Genomic DNA, 17821 nt, shown 5'->3' on the forward strand with positions numbered 1-17821 from the left:
AGATGATGTCCTCTCACAAAATAAATGTAAGTTTGTTGACAATGTTGAACGCATCTATCCCATCGAACCTGACGTAAAGGATATCACAGATAAAGTTAATTCTACCTCATATCTTAACTTGTATCTAGAAATTGACAGTAAGGGTCGGTAAAAACAAACTTTAAGACATAAAGTATGAGTTAAGTTCTACCCTTCCAACTGTGAAATTTTCATTTCTATGTAGCAACATTTCAGCACCGCCTGCATATGGAGTATATATTTCCCAATTGATGCGATATTTCCAAGCTTACATTTCCTATCATGATTTCTTTGATATAAAGTTTCTGCTAACAAGGAACATATTTAACCAAGGGTTCCACGTGGTAAAAATGAAGTCATCCCTTCGAAAGTTTTATGGATGCCATCATCAGTTGGTTGGCCGTTATGGAATATCTGTGTCACATATCACTACGAATGTTTACCCCAATTTTCGTAAAAATCAATCTTGACACCATAAATTGATTTGATATACCATAGAATGTATACCTATATCTAAGTTGTCATTGAAATACTAGCACAATAAGATGATCTTTTGTGATTTTTTTAACCAAAAATAAACTTTTCCTTAAATTAACCTTAATTAACTTGCAAATTTGAACATCAACAAACTAAATATTTACATCACGTAATTATGTCAGCATTAGACATATTTGTGCAAAATTTCAACGGCGTCATACCCATACATTTCTCTTAAAATTAGTTATCCAATTTTCCAAAAAAAGAATATGCAAATTTCCTTAATTATTATTTGACCAACTGTGTGAAATTTCGTTGTGATACCTACACATACTTTTTGAGTTTTTCCTCGATGCGGGCCCTAATAATTGTTTCAACAGACATACTATTGCACATTAACATTTTTTAAATAGCTGTAATACGCGGTAATAGGAAAGATAATTCAGAAAGACTGCATATATTCATTTCGATAAACAAACTGATCGCAAGAGAGACTGAAATGAGGTGGTGCATTGGTGATAACTTTTCGGATTAAATATCATGAAAAGTCGTGAAAAAATATTTCGTAATAAAAAAGCATCATAACTGTGCATGTATTTGAATTTCGGTGTTGGCAGAGATGACAGCGATGCATTGAAATTATCTACAAAGTGGCAAATATTGATAAGTTATCTTGACTTATTGAGAATATTTATTCAGTTTAGATATATAATAAATTATGTCGGCTTGTTGAGATACTAAGTATATTGACTATCTGTGAAAATCTAATGCTGACATGATTACGTGATGTTTGTAAGAAATGACCTATCATATAAAATAGACAACTTCCCGTTAATTCAGGAAAAGTAAAGTTAAGTATTTTTTATTTAAAGTCGGGTTTTCATATATACAAATTAACATACAACATGAGCTCTTTAGGGCTCTTTAACCCACTGATATTTGATAATAGTTATAACAGAATCAATCAATTGAAATAGCAACAGATACATAGTTTTATAGCGTGGTTCAGACAGCTAAAAAAAACAACAACAACATAAATAGCACAATCATACATTATTTTTAATTCTTTATTTGTATTTGTATACAGCATACATTAGTACAATAATATATAATAGGCGTTTTCAATGTGCTTTAAATATACATGTATAAATATACTTTAGTAAATATGTGTATTTTACAATATATCTAAATATTACATTAAATTTTTAAGAAAATATAGATTTATCGGATGCATATCAGGAGTAAACACATTATTCTTAGGCATACACGAAGAGGGAAGTCCTTCTATAATCAACGACTTTCAATGTCGTTAACAAACAGCAGGTAAAAGTCTTGACCTGTTTGGTCATCGAACCATGATCAAAGTGATTCACCTTTACCTGTATTAAATATGCGTGCTATTTATTTGAACGTAAACAAATTATTATAGTATTTCCTGATTCAGAAAGAAGTTTGGACTTATGAGACCTTCGTAAAAGATTTATTCATTCATACCGCTATAATACTATGAACTTTTAATTTGATGCATTTATTTAAGGCACTTTTAGTGAGCAATTACTGAGAACAACAAATATGATGCTTACTATCTTTATAGTAAATAGTATTGCTATCGGTAAGTCCATATACGCATAAATGCAGTTCATTATATTTGATACTACGGTGAAAAACACAACAAACACTTTTGCATAATAAATTAGTAATTTGAAATGCACTATTTGTTATTTTGCAGAATTTATATTCATATATCTCAACTAAATTAAATAAAATATCCTGCCTTAAAGAGTTTTATTTGAATTTGAGTTAATTCCCTTTGAAGGTTAAACCTTGATTTCTTTACGTTAAAGAACGCCAAATTGGTCCTAGTTTGGGTTGTGGCAATGAGGTTCTTTTGCTTCTGTTTTGTCGTAGCAGAACAACTTTTAATTTTTTCTTTCTCCCGCTCCATTTATTCTGACATACCGATTTGATATATTTCGTATACATGTACATATGCTTCCTGTCAATGGACGTTAAAGCAATAAACATTTTATTGATCATTTATTAATTTTTATTCTTAACCTATGTTTTACTTCATAGAAAGAGATGTCTCATAGCGAAAATGGTTGAATGTGCTTCTGCATCGAAAGAAATAAACATAGATTTTAAAACGACGCTAATTTTGACCGGGTAAACGGAATCGATGCCAATTCCTTTACCACGTAAACAAATTGAAATAAGGATATCCGTCATAGTTAACCAAAGAAGCATGTGTGGGTGTATGTTAATGATATGCAGTTTTATCAAGCTATGTAAATTATCAATTAAATAACTTGCTTGACAAAGATACAAACAGTCGTATCATCATAATGCCACCTGATATTACTTTTGCACATTCTTTAAAACTAAACCATGACGAAATCATTTTAAAACCCCGTTTTCGGGTTGAGTTCGTGTTGTGCAAGTTTTATGATTCTATAGATTGTTTTGTGGTCTGTTGCTTTTCTTTTCGCTTTTTTTTTTTTTTTTTTTTTACCATTGTGTCGTCTTTAGACTATTTCGTATATTTCGTTGAGCAATAATACACAGCTTTGAAATGAATTACATTTTATTGCAAAAATCCATCAAACAAACAAAATATAGTTCATGTGAAAAATGTAAACATTATAAAAAATAGAATAGTGATTTGAATTATCAATGGCGTATTTAATTTTTGTTTCTTCTAAACTTTCTTCTTTTAGTTGTATTAATATAATTCCTTTGTTTCATAGAGCAAAAACACATTTGTTTTTTTTACATTGATTTTCGTAACCGACCTGCGTGAATATTATCTTTAGAAAGCGATACCGCTTTGTAAATGTTGTACGAACACTTTAGTTTTATCAAAATCTTTGAGGTTACTATTGCTGGTTATGAGAATTTTCTTTGTATATCAATGAGATATTTTCTAAGATATTTGAGATTCCTTTATTAAAACTGCATTTTATGAATTATTGGTTCTTGAATGCACAACTTTCCTCGAATATTGGCACTAATCGAAAAATATCCAAATGTTTTAGCACAAGTCAAGGCTCAAGTCTAGACTCAATCATTGTAATTCATGTGATCCGAATATATAGAAATATAAATAACAATTAATCTAAATGATTATATTGAAAGTTTAATATACGTACAGGTAATATTCAAAACTTGAGACACTTCTATTTAGTTCAAGGAAAATCTTCCGGCATTTGGAAAGACGCGAATCTCCACGTTACATGTCGATACACATCTCTTGGTCCAACTACACCACGTGATACAAATTGGCCGAAAACATCCTTTGAAATATTTGAAAGACAAAAGTGCATACCAAAACTAACAAGCGCTAAAATTCAAATAGAAATGAGTTTAGAATTGCGTGCACTTTAGTTGTTTTTGAGCATATTATGACAACTCGCATGCTTTCAACGAGTTGCTGTAGTCCTCGCGTTCAAATAATGAAAGGAGGAGAGGACTAGAGACATTGCCACCATGCCATTTTGTATAGCGACACGTCTGACATTAGATCAGGGACATTGCCAATATGGTAGTGTGTGACTGACCAAAAATAAAAACATATCCATAATTTTCCGAAAACTACGATGTATGCTATTTATGAAAAAAAATCAATCCTTCGTAATAGTTTACATGTTAACATGGGAAAATATGTAAAAAGCAAGTATGACTATGTCATACTGAGGTCCTTTGTAGCTTGCTATACGACATGGGTTTTGTTAATTGTTGATTGCCGTATGGTGACCTATAAATGTTCACATCTTCGTTCTTTGATCTTCATGGAAAGTTGTCCCATTGCATTAAACTAGATAGAGAGCACAGCAGTTTAGAGTATTTTGAAATTAAAGTAACTAAACCGACCTCAAAAAACGATTGTCAGAAATTTGATACAAAATAACATCAAACACATCAAGCGCTTTCATGCTTGCTCTCATTGGACGTAAGAAGTACAAGAGAAAACATAATAGGTATGATGCCCATGAGAACGTTATTGTTTTTAAAAGGTGCCGAAAATTTGCATTTTATCAACTATTTCCTTTACACAGATATGTTTTAGCTCATTTTGTTTTCGCTGTCAATTATTCAGATATATCAACGAAACAGACTACAATATAATTGTTCTATTTATCACTACAGCTGCTCTTACATTAATATGAAGAATTCAAATTAAAAGAAAACCTAGGAAAACACATTATCTTATGTATTTGATTGTCAATCTATTAATCTTGACAAATACACTTTTGATTTAAACAATGTTACACTTCTTCCATTTCAGGTTCATACGCAAATTATTTTCCACTGACCGGGACCGAAATCCGACAGAAATCATTTGAGTTGAAGCTTCCTTCCAGTTTGACGTTTCCTTTTATGGATACATTGTATGACAAATTATATGTGAGTGCATTGAAAAAAGCTTCGAAAAATAATCTATTCCCTTCAATTTTAAGTTAAATTCTGTATTTACAAAATAACTGTTTATAGCCTCGATCTCATCAAAACAATTAACTAAGCATACGTGCTAACATGTCTTTTTCCTGATGGTCTTGTTAAAGTATGTTACATATATTTCTTCTTTAATGATTTGTACATTGTACAGGGTTTTAAAATAAAATAACTCCTTCACAATTTAGATATTTGTAGTATAACAATCGTATTATGAATATTTATATGATTTTTGTATATGAGGTTTTGTCTTGACAGATTTTGAAAGATGGTATGATTGGATTTCATTCAAATGTTGCTTTTAGTGCAAAATATTATTCCACCAGCTTAAGCAGGAAAGATCCAGCGTTTATAGCCCCTTATCATTATCATGGATATGACACTCCGGGTATTGCTCGTCCAGGATGTTCAGGTCCCGGAAAAATACTTTACAGAAGTGGGACAGGTAAATCAGCCTCTCAAATTCCAGTGGATGAGTTGACTGTATACAACAACCTCGTACAAAAGTCATTCGTTGGCATGAAACAATTTGCAGCGAAATGGACGTTGATGGTTTCATGGGAAAACGTTTACAGGGACTTCGGTGACTCCTTTGACTGTCAGGTATAAAAAAAACACATGTTTAAAGTACGTTTCAGTTTCTTCAAACAGTATAAATAAGAAGATGTGGTACGAGTGCCAATGAGACAACTCTCCATTCAAGTCACAATATAAAAAAAAAGTTAACAATTATAGGTCAAAGTACGGCCTTCAACACGGAGCCTTGGCTCACACCGAATAGCAAGCTATAAAGGGCCCCAAAATGACTTTTTTATATATATTTAGGATGAGGACAAATTAACAATAAATTCATATGGTAGATTCTGACAACAAACGAAGGTCAATCGGGATGAACGGCGGAATTGAAAACTGCCACTGAAAAAGGGCATTTGAGATACTTATGGTTATATAGCTATTCTCGTGTTTAGGTCTTATACATCCTTGGATTTATAACATTCTTAACGAAATATTGATGTATTTAACTCCTTTGAGAAAGAAAGCCCCCTTTTTGCATGTATAATAGAGTCATATGGGAAAAGGTCATGGTAAGTATCTTTGTTTACTTTGGGTTGAAGAAGTTATGGTTACTATTTATTTTTAAGATTTATGCATTAATAATCGTGAGGATGGTTTGTCAAAGTTGTTTACAAAGTAACACCAGTTATTCCAAAAATATTCTATTCCAAGCCCACTGTAGAAATGAACCTATTCAAAAATTCAATTTACTCAAAATAAATATTGAAATGGCACGAATTAATTGATTGAGTGGTTGTTTTTTGTTCAACGTCACGTTGCACATATTTCATGCATATTCAAAAAGAAAACAAATTAACAATTCATTTCATAGATAGTTTCTGGAAAGACGGTCGACTTAGGAGGAAGGGCGTGAATTTAGGACTGTCACTAATGGAACACACAAAGTATTGTAGCGAGGGTTATTTAACGTGCCGAGAGTGTTGCAAACCACATGCGCAATACATTGTATTACACGACCACGTTCCGACCGGACGTGTTTATAACCCCATACAGCCAAACGCATGAACTAATGGGTGTTTATAGCTATTCGTAGAGCTTGTGCTTCTTTTATTACATAATAATGCATTTATTGTTTCAGACATATACATTTCAACTTCTTTTACTGACAGACGGAAATACAAGTTTTGCTATGTTTAATTATCCGGGTGTAAGTGTGGATGAAAGTCATTTATCTTCACACTTTATTCAGGTATGTATAAAAACACATATTGTATTTGTTTATCATGGTCATTTTCACAAAAACTTTCATTTGAAATTTCTCGGGGGAAATGTACCAATGGTTCCTTATGATTTGGACAATAAATTGTGTGTATCACATGTACATTATCTCATATTTTTAAAGACGCCAAACTAAAAAAGGTACATACTAGCTGTTTGTTTTCAGAGTACATTTGTAACTATCTTCATGCTGCTGGTAAAATGTGGCAATGAATTTAAAAGTGTGTTTGTTTTATGAGTTTCAAAGTTTAAACTTACAACATATTTATTGGTTGATTGTTTTTTTTTTTTTTTTCTTTTTTTTTTTTTTGCATAACGTACAATGTCAAATATTTCATACATATTCAGGACGAGAACAAATTAACAATTAATCAAATCGGTAAATTCTGAAACGCAGGTCAATCGAGATGAAGAGTGGGGAATTAAAAACTGCCACTGAAAAATGGCATGTGAGATACTTCTGGTTATATAGCTCAGCTCGTGTTTAGGTCTTATACATCCTTGGATTTCAAATATTTGGTTTTGAGCGTTCTTGATAAAAAAAAATGAAGAAAGGCTGCATAATTAATAAAGTGTTATTTTCATCAAGATAGGGATGGAAATCTTACCTTACAACAAGCCTATCTAAGCAAATCTACAATTCCCGCAAATAGTTGTTGTAAGGGTTCTTTAACGTTCAAGGTATATGAGTGACTCTCTCACCAAATTCTGATTCAACAGCTCTCATTAATGATGCAAAAATGATTAAAGATAAAAAAAATACTTCCAATGTGTGTTCATCGTTTGACATCTCAAATATATTTTTTAATTACATTGTGTATATAGCGTATGTTCTGTCCAAACTGAACACATTTGATTCATTTGTAGACCGGTTTCAATGCAGGAGGTGGGAGAGGGTTTACGCCTACAAAAATAAACTTATCAGAGAGATTTTTCTATAAAGTAGACAAAAGAGACATCGTTCACGGCGGCTGCACAGACGAAGGCAAGGGTAATAATTTTCTTGTATTTAAAAACTTGTTTAGGGGGGAATTAATGAGGACTTACGTCACAAAACTTTCCCATAAAATTTAAATTCCGTTAAGGTAATCTTTTTTTTTTAATGTAATAAGATAAACACGTTGTAACTATTAACCAATTGTCTCCGTCTTTCCTTAGAATAATGTACTGTTTCAAAAGTATATACCACTTCTGGTGGCCGTTCTTTTCAGGTAATCTGGGGTCTAATAACTTTAACGGTACTTACTTTACCGGACCAGATGCTCATTTTGACAATATATATCGAATTAATTAAAAGGTATTCAAAGCAATATGCATAAACACATCTGCAACGGACCGGACAATCTACTTTCTGATTATTTTATGAATTTTCCATGCGTTACATATCAATGAATAAATAGGTAACATATAACAACATATAGATCAATGAAAAATATATCATACGTGTATTTATAAGATGGTACATATATTATAAGGAACAATCAGCATCTATCCCGAAATAGTTAGCATGTTTGGTGGCCAAATGGTTGAAGTTTTTGGACCATGTTATCCGCCTGGAATCCAAGTAATAAAATGCAGATTTGGCAAAAATGACCATTTTGTGACATATGGATTCCAAGTTGATGCAGTGAGAGTTAGATGCTCTGTTCCTTTTTTAACGTTTAAAGGATGGACCACAATAGAACTTGCTTTAGGTTTCAATCAGTACATGTATTCGACGAATATATTTGTTGGTAAGATTAATCATCCTTTAAGTTGAAATAGAAATATTAGGCTTTTTCAAATGCTAATCCTGTTTTTATTTCATAAACATCAATGTTTTATACTTTAAAACATTGTGTGATGCTATTAAATAAATATCTTCATTTAATAATAAGCCTTGTAAATAAATTTTTAGATTCTTTTCTCTAATTTGGTATAGTGAAATTTTTAATCGAAATATTTGACAACCAAGATATCAGAATACACATGTACTCCCTCGTCAGTACTTAGATGTTATATCAAGTAAATTTGTATATTGCACAGCACTTGAAGATACTGCGAATAAAAGACTAGGTCTTCCATATCTTGGGAAACATTCTGGATGGAATGAAACAGATACGAAAACGTTAACAATCACATGGGATAGTACCAAGTTAACGTACGACATTAATGCTAGGGTCAAGATCGAATTGATTGGATATAGAGAAACTGACACCGAGGTACACGATTAATATACTAATAACTACATATACATTTAATTTGAAGTTATGTTCAAACTGATAACATCTATACAAATATGAGGATGTTGTATGATTGATAATGAGACGCATATCCACTAGAGACCAAATTACGCGGGTGTAAATACCTATATATGTCACAGTTCGGCCTTTAACAGTGAGTTAAACTCGTATCATATAGTACAAAATAAGAAGATGCGTTACGGTTGCCATTGAGGCAACTATCTACTAGAAACCAACGATCTCTTTGCAATCCTTTGCCATGACAGGTTAGGGTTAACTGGATTGATAATAATATATTTGACGGTTAGAATAAAAAGTTTGTATTTTTTCAATATTCACATGTAATTATTATTTTCCACTTTCTTTTTTTTTTAATGTGATTATTATTTTCCATTTTATTTGTTCACAGCCTATAAAGTACAAACTTTTGGGAAGAACGATGGAATTTCTTCCACAAATATGAAACAGTAAAAATAATACGATATTTAACGGTATAATTTAACTTTTAAGTCTGCACAAAAACAAGCCGATTTCTAAGAACTGATTTCACAGTTCGTTATTTTATATCGGTTATAAAGTAGTTTAGTACTATACTGATTGAAATACATACATTTTATATACATTTGATTTGAAGTTATGTTCAAAATGAAAACATCTATACAAATATGAGGATGTTGTATGATTGAAAATGAGATTCATATCCACTAGAGACCGAATTACGTGGGTGTAAACAACTAATATGTCACAGTTCGGCCTTTCTACAGTGAGTTGAACTCGTATCGTATAGTACAATGTAAGAAGATGCGTTACGGTTGCCAATGAAGCAACTATCTACCAGAAACCAAGTAATGCAGATTTAAGCAACTATATTGCACTTAACAACGAGCAACCATATTGTTAGCCATAAAACAGCCCAAGCAGGACAAACGTGTTAAACTATTCCAAAAAGAAAATCAACTACCTGATGTATGTGTAAACAATAAACGAAAATGAATATTATAGACAGCAACAAACGATATTAGCTTAATTACAGTCTCCTGTCTTGGGACAGGCACATTATAGGATAAGATACATAGGCCCTGGCATTACAAATGTGAAACGATTCCAACGAGAATGCCAACGACCTAATTTATTCTAAAACAATAAACGGGGGACAATATGACATACATAAACCAACGACAACAACTGTTAATATTGTACTTGGTTTTTTTTTTGTTTTATGTTTTTGTATTGCAGATACAACAAGCAACATTATTAGAAATAGGCGAAAGACAAGCAACAGATAATACTTTAACATTTGATACAGACAAAAAGATGTGTGTTAGTACGTTTTGTACGGACTATGAAATCGGATTTGTCAAAGTTGAACTGAAGAACCAAGCGCTAGCAACCAGTCATAGGTATATATAGTTCATTACTGTATGGAAATATTATTTAAGAGGCAACTCTAAATTGCCTTCAAATTTGTTTAAAATAATGAATCAATTCGTCCAGAACCAATAATAACATGTCATTTTTTTTCAAGATATCAGATAGCTGAAGTATTGCTTGGATATTACGTCAATGTAGCAATGATAAGTCAGTTTGGAAAAGATTGGCCAAAGATGAAATGCAAACAATGGTACAACAATGATAAGATAAATGTTGCATGGGTAAACGGATTATTGCCATGTCCTTGTACTCTTACACAAGCTTTTGGTGATATAGGGCGCTGGAAAGCTGATGATGGATGTGATATTGATAGCGGAAGTAGCTGTACTTATCACAAGGGAGCTGTGCATTGTGTTAGAACTATAGAACCAACGTAAGTGTTAAAAGTTGTCCAAACACCTGCAAGATTGTAAAAGCGTGCTGACAGTCTTGAAGATAAAATATAAATGAAATATCACTTATAACAAAACCCAGGATAATTGAGCAATATGATATCATTTAAGTAATCTTATGGTTAGCCACATTAATAAGACAGTAGTAACTATCCCTTCCGGTACGTATAATTTCTATTTAATTCATATCGTTCTATGATATAGTAGGCTTTTGGATTTTTTTAACAAATAAGGAGATGTGGTTTGTTTGCCGATAAGACACTATCCAATTGAGACCAATGGACGACATTCATAACTACAGGTCACCATACGACCTTCAACAAAAAACAAATTCCTAAGTATATATAGTAAGCTTTAAAAGGCATGGTATGACAAAATGGGAAACAATTCAAATAAGAAAACCAACGTTCTGATTATGCTCAGACAATAAACGAAAAACAAATATTGCAGATAGCAAACAACGACAACCACAGAACTACAAACTTCTGACTTGTTTAAGGAACATTACGAATTTGCGGGGTGAAACCTGTTTATGACCACTCAATCCTCCCTTAACACGATACAAAGTCGCAACAGAACAACATAAGAACAAATGATAAAATTCAGTTGGAAAAGTCTTGACTTATCCGATTGACACAAAGTGCAACCAAAAACAATAAAAAGAAAAAAAACCACAAAGAACTGATCTTAGAGAACTGTTAATTAAAGCAACAGTAGTTTACCGATGTTCAAATCTTATAATTTAATTAAGAAGATAAATCAAGTTAACAAGCAAAAACTGAGCGAATCGCAAGTTGTAAGCTAGTTCAAAACCAATTTCAACCACTGAATACACCTTGTTATTCAATATTACGATATCAATAAGATCACATCTAATGGATTTAGGTTATTTTGTTTTCATTTCTTCGCTGTCTTGTATTTTTCATAAATGTACTATAATAGCCTCTGGATTTTTGTAAATTTTTTGACACGGTTTAGTTACTTCTTCAAAAATTTCAATAGATAAATTGTGCCTTAAATCCAAAGTTATGCTAGGGCGTACCAAAGTATAGTCCTAGCATATAGCAGGTTTGATTTTAAATTGCCCCTCTGGATTTTTGTAAAATTTTTGGCACGGTTTAGTTTCTTCTTAAAAACATTCAATATATAAATTGTGCCTTAAATCCCATGTTACTCTAAGTTATGCTAAGGCGTACCAAAGTAAAGTCCTGTTATCTTTGTTGAGTTTTTTTTATCCGATCGAAAAATCTGACCTAAAGTTGTCATATATTAAAACGTATATATATGTTATAAAATAAGGTTGACTTGACTATGTGGTAAGTATTATCATCCTTTATACAGACCAAAATGACTGATTTGCAAGGTATATCATATGTATCCCACACTATATCGTATACTGGTCCGGGACGCAAATATTGTCCTTTGATAATAGTCCCTAGTGTGGACAGTGTTTAACTTGTAATTTTTTTTTAAACCTTCCGTTTTTCAAAAACCATTTTCTTTGAAAAAATCAAAATGTTGACCACATACAATTTGATATAAACATCGTCGATAATTTAAATGATTACTTTATTTTAAACAGACATTAATAAGACAAATACAGATAACAATCTTGACATCTGTACACGTGTAACTGTATACAGATAACTGTATAGACATATGTACACATGTAACTGTTTACAGATAACGATATAGACATCTGTACACATGTAACTGTAAACAGATAACAATATAGACATCTGTACACGTGTAACTGTATACAGATAACAATATAGACATATGTACACATGTAACTGTATGCAAATAGCAATAAAGACATCTGAACATAATCAATTATACAAATAACTGTACATTTTTAATGAGGAAAAATGTCGTATCAGTTTACGTAAAATTGTATAACAAAAACATTGTTGATGGATTACCCGAAATATATGGACGATAACATTTAATATACGCTTTGAAATGCTATATAATAACTTTTAATTGATAGCTTGGTACGCCAGACCCTATATATGACTCATCAGTGGCGCTAGAATCAAAGCAATTAGAAGGCCAGATCGATTACGATGTTGAAGAACTTTAAAATCTGAATATTCCGACTAGTTGTGCCAAATACAACTACGGGTAAAAATCTTTAGTGTTTTTAGGAAATCAACATTTTATATACAGTGAATCTACAGAAAATAAACATATGCCTGTATTTCAGTGGTTGTCGTTTGTTACTGTTTATCATTTTCGTTTATCGTTGAGTTGCTGACCTTAGTCTGTGATGGAGAGTAGTTTCATTGGCAATCATATCATATCGCTTTCGAAGAGGGGCGAAAGATATCAAAGGGACATTCAAACTCATAAGTCAACAATAACTGACAAAGCGCAGAAAACGGAAAAGACCAAAAGACAAACAACAGTATACAAAACACAATATTGAAAACTAAAGACTGAGCAACACGAACCCCACCAAAAACCGAAGGTGATCTCAGGTGCTCTGGAAGGTAACATGTGGCACTCGTCGTGTTGCTCATGTAAGTACAAACCCGATAATAAGTCTTATTTGGTAGGTCACATTCGTGGAAAAGGGAACGGGATTGTAGTTTTCCAAATGTCGTTACCACAATCCCGTCCTCTTTCCCCGAAAGTGACCTACCGAATTAGATTCAGTCTTTAGTCTTCTAAGTTGTATACTGCTGTTTGTCTTTTGTTTTGTTTTTTTTTTTTTGTATCATGAGTTTGGATGTCCCTTTTGTATTTTGGCGCCTCCCTTTTTGAATAACAATATCCTCAGTAACAATTGGTTTGACTAAAATATTAAAAATAATGTGACATATTTTGTAGTTATTAAAGCACATTTTTGAATTTGACTGAGTCATTCTTTAAAACAACTATATTTTGCATGATATGTTTCATTTACTTCATGCGATTCTTGATGCACAAAATTGAATCATACAAAAAAGAGCTTTGTGACAACGTATCGCAGTCTCAATAGGCCGAAAGTTTAGGCTATAAATGCTCTCTTATTTAGAATTTGTTTTTGTTTATTCTTATTATAAATCAAATGATACATAACACCTTTCCATTGTTCCATTGGTGGGCACTAAGCAGAATAACATACCAATGTAATCCATTTCAGTTTCCGGACGTTAATTTTAATTTTAGATATTTTATTTACTAGTACATGTATAACCTTATTTATTTCGTTGAAGAACTTGAAGAATGGTATACCTTTTTATATGTATTCAAGTGTGCCTAAATTCAGCGCACACTCGAGTGTTTTGTAATTGATCATATGTTGAAAAAAATTGTTTACTTTCCTATTTTTAGAATTGACGGTGCAGGTAACCAGTGTTGCTATGATAAAGATGGTAATTTGATGTTTAATGGTGACTCTTATCAAGGCAGTTCATCAGATCGTTCTAATCCTTTAGGGATGTTTCCATACCAACGCCCAAAATCTGTTCCCTCTGTGTCACATTGGATACAAGACTTATCTCCGTACTATTATTGTTGTCTGTGGTCTAGTTATGAGTATTGTGATATGTATACGAAACTAAGGCCAACAGTAGATTGCACTAGGTATACCCCACCAACGCCAGGTACTTACTATTAACTGTGATATTGATATTTTATTATTTCATTTAAAGTCATATGTTATATGCATATTGTTTTACTTTTGTTTAAATTCTATAATCTATTATTTTTTAATTAGTTCTGTCTTCAGCAAAAATACATTTGCCTGGTTTAATTTGTAAATTTTAATCCCGCTTTGATATATAGAATAATAAAATCATAGAAAACATATCAACGATTTGTATTGATTTTCTCGATATTAACAAATGCATAAATATTTTGAATTTACTAGTATTCCTATGTTTAATACAGGAATAATTTTCGGGCAAGGACATGTAAGAACGTTCGACGATTCTTCTCATAGAATATGTGCAGAAGGTGACTATATTTTGATGACAATTCAAGCTCCGGAATTAGAACAGGTTATAGTTCAGGGAAGATTTTCAGACAATGTTGTACCGATAGATGGTAAGTACTCAACTTATAAATTGTAAATTGAGACGATTGTTGTTTGAATTTTTAAGCAGACCGAAAGATGATAGAACAATGTACGTGCTTAACTTTACATCTAATCAACTAAATATCAAATAAGTATATATACAATCAGCTTGTGTAAACTTATGTTTAATAAGTTCCCCTTTTCTGTATTTTTCTGATCTTTTGTTGAAGACTATCTGAACAAAAAGTAATGTAATTTCAAACTTCTAAAACGTTTCAATCGTTATATTTAAAAATACCAAGATAATTAAATACATAAAGAAATCCTTAAATAGTTCCTTCTATTATATTTCTCGTGGTAAGCATAAACTGGTATCCAAAAATCTTTTTAAAACAAAATGTGTTGTGTTGTTGTAGGCATGTTGAATAACAGTGTTACCTTAACCAATCTTGCGGTCGAGGTCGGTGTATTAGATACTGTGGAAATAAGATTGAGGCCACCACTACTAGGAAGACAGAAAAGTCATCTAGAAGTTGTTGTAAACGATAAATACTTCTACTTTAATACTAGGTCAACCAGATGGCAGGATTTTGAGAGTTAGTTTTCAATACATTACACTTTATAAAAGTTTTAAGTTGTCAGTATTTAAGAGGATAAACCTATGTTTTCGTTATAGTTATTGTCACATGTAACATTTTTCCTGGTTCAATAATTGATTTGTATGGAATGACAAACAAAATATACAATATATGTAAATTATAATCGTATTATATCACTCGGTTAACAGCTCATCTTGGTCTAACATAATATTCAATTATAAGGATATTTAGGCTTACAAATGTGATACAAATACAAAGTTTGTTAGTTAACGTTTTATTAGGAACAAATATGCAAACCGCTCGTGAACATTTTGATGATAACAAGTCAATAAATGTACAATGTGAATAAAAACTTCTCATATAATTTATTACGAAATATCGGAACATCTTGAAATCTTGAAATTTCATTTAGTATTATGTTTCGTATCATAAAGAGATACATTAGGGTAGGGTACGATCTTAAATGTTTTTGAAGTGAACATGTTTTATTCCATTATGATCCATTATGCTATTTTGCAAATGTATGTGCTGTTACCATAATTTTATCTCTAAATGGGATAATCAATTGATTTATTGAAATAAGCTAAAAAATTAGTACCCTCTTCTCAAGATGTTTTTGGATAAGTGAGGTCGCTTTTTTAGTGAAACTGAAAAGGTCATTCGGATAAAAGAATAAAAATAGGATAAATACAACATAACGTACCAAACAATTTATGATGATATCATATCATTAAAACAAATTTAGTGGTTAAAGGGGAGGTAGAGAAACAAAATGCTTTACCCCTTTTGAAGATATGGTAGTACATTTGTATTCATTCATGATAAGAAACTTTTATGTGTTAAAAGTATAACAAACAAAACCGAACTCCAAGGCATTTTTTCAGAATGTTTCAGTTTATTTTGGACATGAAAATCCAGAATATTTTGAATTTGAAACAGAATTATTTTAATTTATTTAAATTATTTATTTATAGAATTTTCTGTTATGAATACCAACAGTGTTAACCCTGAAGAACATGGTAATTTCACTATTATTCTAAAAAATGGAATTGGAATCCAAGTTGCAGTAAAAGAGCATATTATGACAGCATTGTTTATGATTCCAGAGATACTTAAGGTACTGTAAACAAGAAATATTTACAGAAACAAATGAAAACTATGCTATGTTCCCTTTGGAAGCATACTGGACGTTTGATGAGGTCTGTTTTGCACCTTTTTTTTTTTATGAAAAATGAACAAAAGTAAGTGGTGCAATACAAAATTCAGATACAAATTTTGAAATAGATGAAACCTTTTCTTTTTCAGCATAAATCAAAGATAAAATAAAGAATTTTGAAAAATTCAAAAACAGGAAAAAATGGAGAGTTGTCTCAAAAGTAGCGTCAATCGTATATATCAGTTAAATCAAATTGCAGAAAGTCTTAGAGAAATAAATTGCCTTCTGTCCGTAGAATAAATAACCGATTTAAGAATATCATTTTGGTAGAAGCGTTTATTTAGGGCATAGTTTATTCAAAGAACGTCCGAAAAAGACTTATTTGATAAATAAACATTTTTCATCTCTTCAAAATTTTCAAGGACAACAGCAGTATTTGGTTAACGAGTATATCTATGTGTGTAACAAATAACCAGATCTAACTTAACTTAATAAAATTTTCATTTTCCATATTCAGCCTTTTGGTTCAAAGAATGATACTTGAATGAATTTATCAAGTTAATTTTTCGCAGATCATTAAGCACAGAGGTGTATTGCAAAGTCAGTGCGATATCACAGAAGAAACTGCTGTTGTAACCCCGGTCGTATTTGTCCTTTCATATAAGGTACAAAATTGCATGACCTAAGAAACAAAAAATGTTGTTTTGAATTTTTATAAACGCAGATTAAGTAGTAGCCATGCAAGCTCAGATGTAATATTTCGCTTCTTGTCCTTTAATGTTTGCAGGGTTATGTGGATGGTTTACTTGGTAATTTCAACATGAATCCAGATGACGATCTTGGTGGTGTATTGAATGGTGCCAGCATCTTAGAAACGTATCACATGTTTCAGTATAAATGTAAGCACCTACATAGTATATTACAAGGTAAAAGTGTAAATTGTTATAAAACAATCCCTTCAATTTGTAGAGCTTTGGCAACACTTATGTTTTGCTTTGTGGAACCTTAATGACTATTAAGATCAAAAGTGAAATAGAATAGACATCAGCATTTAGAAAGAAACGTTATCAGCAATCAAAGCTGGGCTTCAAAGTTATTGTGATACTAAATATTCTAGAGGTGGCGTGAATCAGATTTAGATACTAAAAAATTCCTGCTTTGTCTTATGAAAAAGAACGTAGCTACAAATTTCTTGTCTTAGGGAAGTATAAATCGTACTTTGTAAAATATCACTCAGATTCAAACAAAAAATTCTCTGAAACTGACATTATCAAGAT

At 31.6% G+C, this 17821-nt stretch overlaps 1 protein-coding gene across 6 annotated transcripts in view; it reads left to right on the plus strand.

The window, feature by feature from the left end:
* The window catches only part of LOC127730383 (sushi domain-containing protein 2-like), a 78680-nt gene that overhangs the window by 44692 nt on the left and 16167 nt on the right, over positions 1–17821 (plus strand). Inside the window, exons 1-14 of one of the 6 annotated variants that reach the window (XM_052238763.1) lie at positions 1890–2107; positions 4781–4899; positions 5206–5550; positions 6602–6712; positions 7609–7732; positions 8217–8474; positions 8767–8942; positions 10200–10363; positions 10489–10767; positions 14105–14376; positions 14663–14818; positions 15206–15385; positions 16363–16505; positions 17332–17443. In XM_052238763.1, the coding sequence (XP_052094723.1) occupies positions 2068–2107; positions 4781–4899; positions 5206–5550; positions 6602–6712; positions 7609–7732; positions 8217–8474; positions 8767–8942; positions 10200–10363; positions 10489–10767; positions 14105–14376; positions 14663–14818; positions 15206–15385; positions 16363–16505; positions 17332–17443 (2479 nt within the window). In that variant the 5' untranslated portion in view covers positions 1890–2067. Of the gene's footprint in view, positions 1–1889; positions 2108–4780; positions 4900–5205; positions 5551–6601; positions 6713–7608; positions 7733–8216; positions 8475–8766; positions 8943–10199; positions 10364–10488; positions 10768–14104; positions 14377–14662; positions 14819–15205; positions 15386–16362; positions 16506–17331; positions 17444–17821 lie in introns of those variants that run through there. The other 5 variants (XM_052238765.1, XM_052238761.1, XM_052238766.1 and 2 more) reach the window with 5 other exon arrangements.

Source organism: Mytilus californianus, unplaced genomic scaffold, assembly GCF_021869535.1.
Source record: "Mytilus californianus isolate M0D057914Y unplaced genomic scaffold, xbMytCali1.0.p SCAF_2, whole genome shotgun sequence".
Lineage (NCBI taxonomy): Eukaryota > Metazoa > Mollusca > Bivalvia > Mytilida > Mytilidae > Mytilus > Mytilus californianus.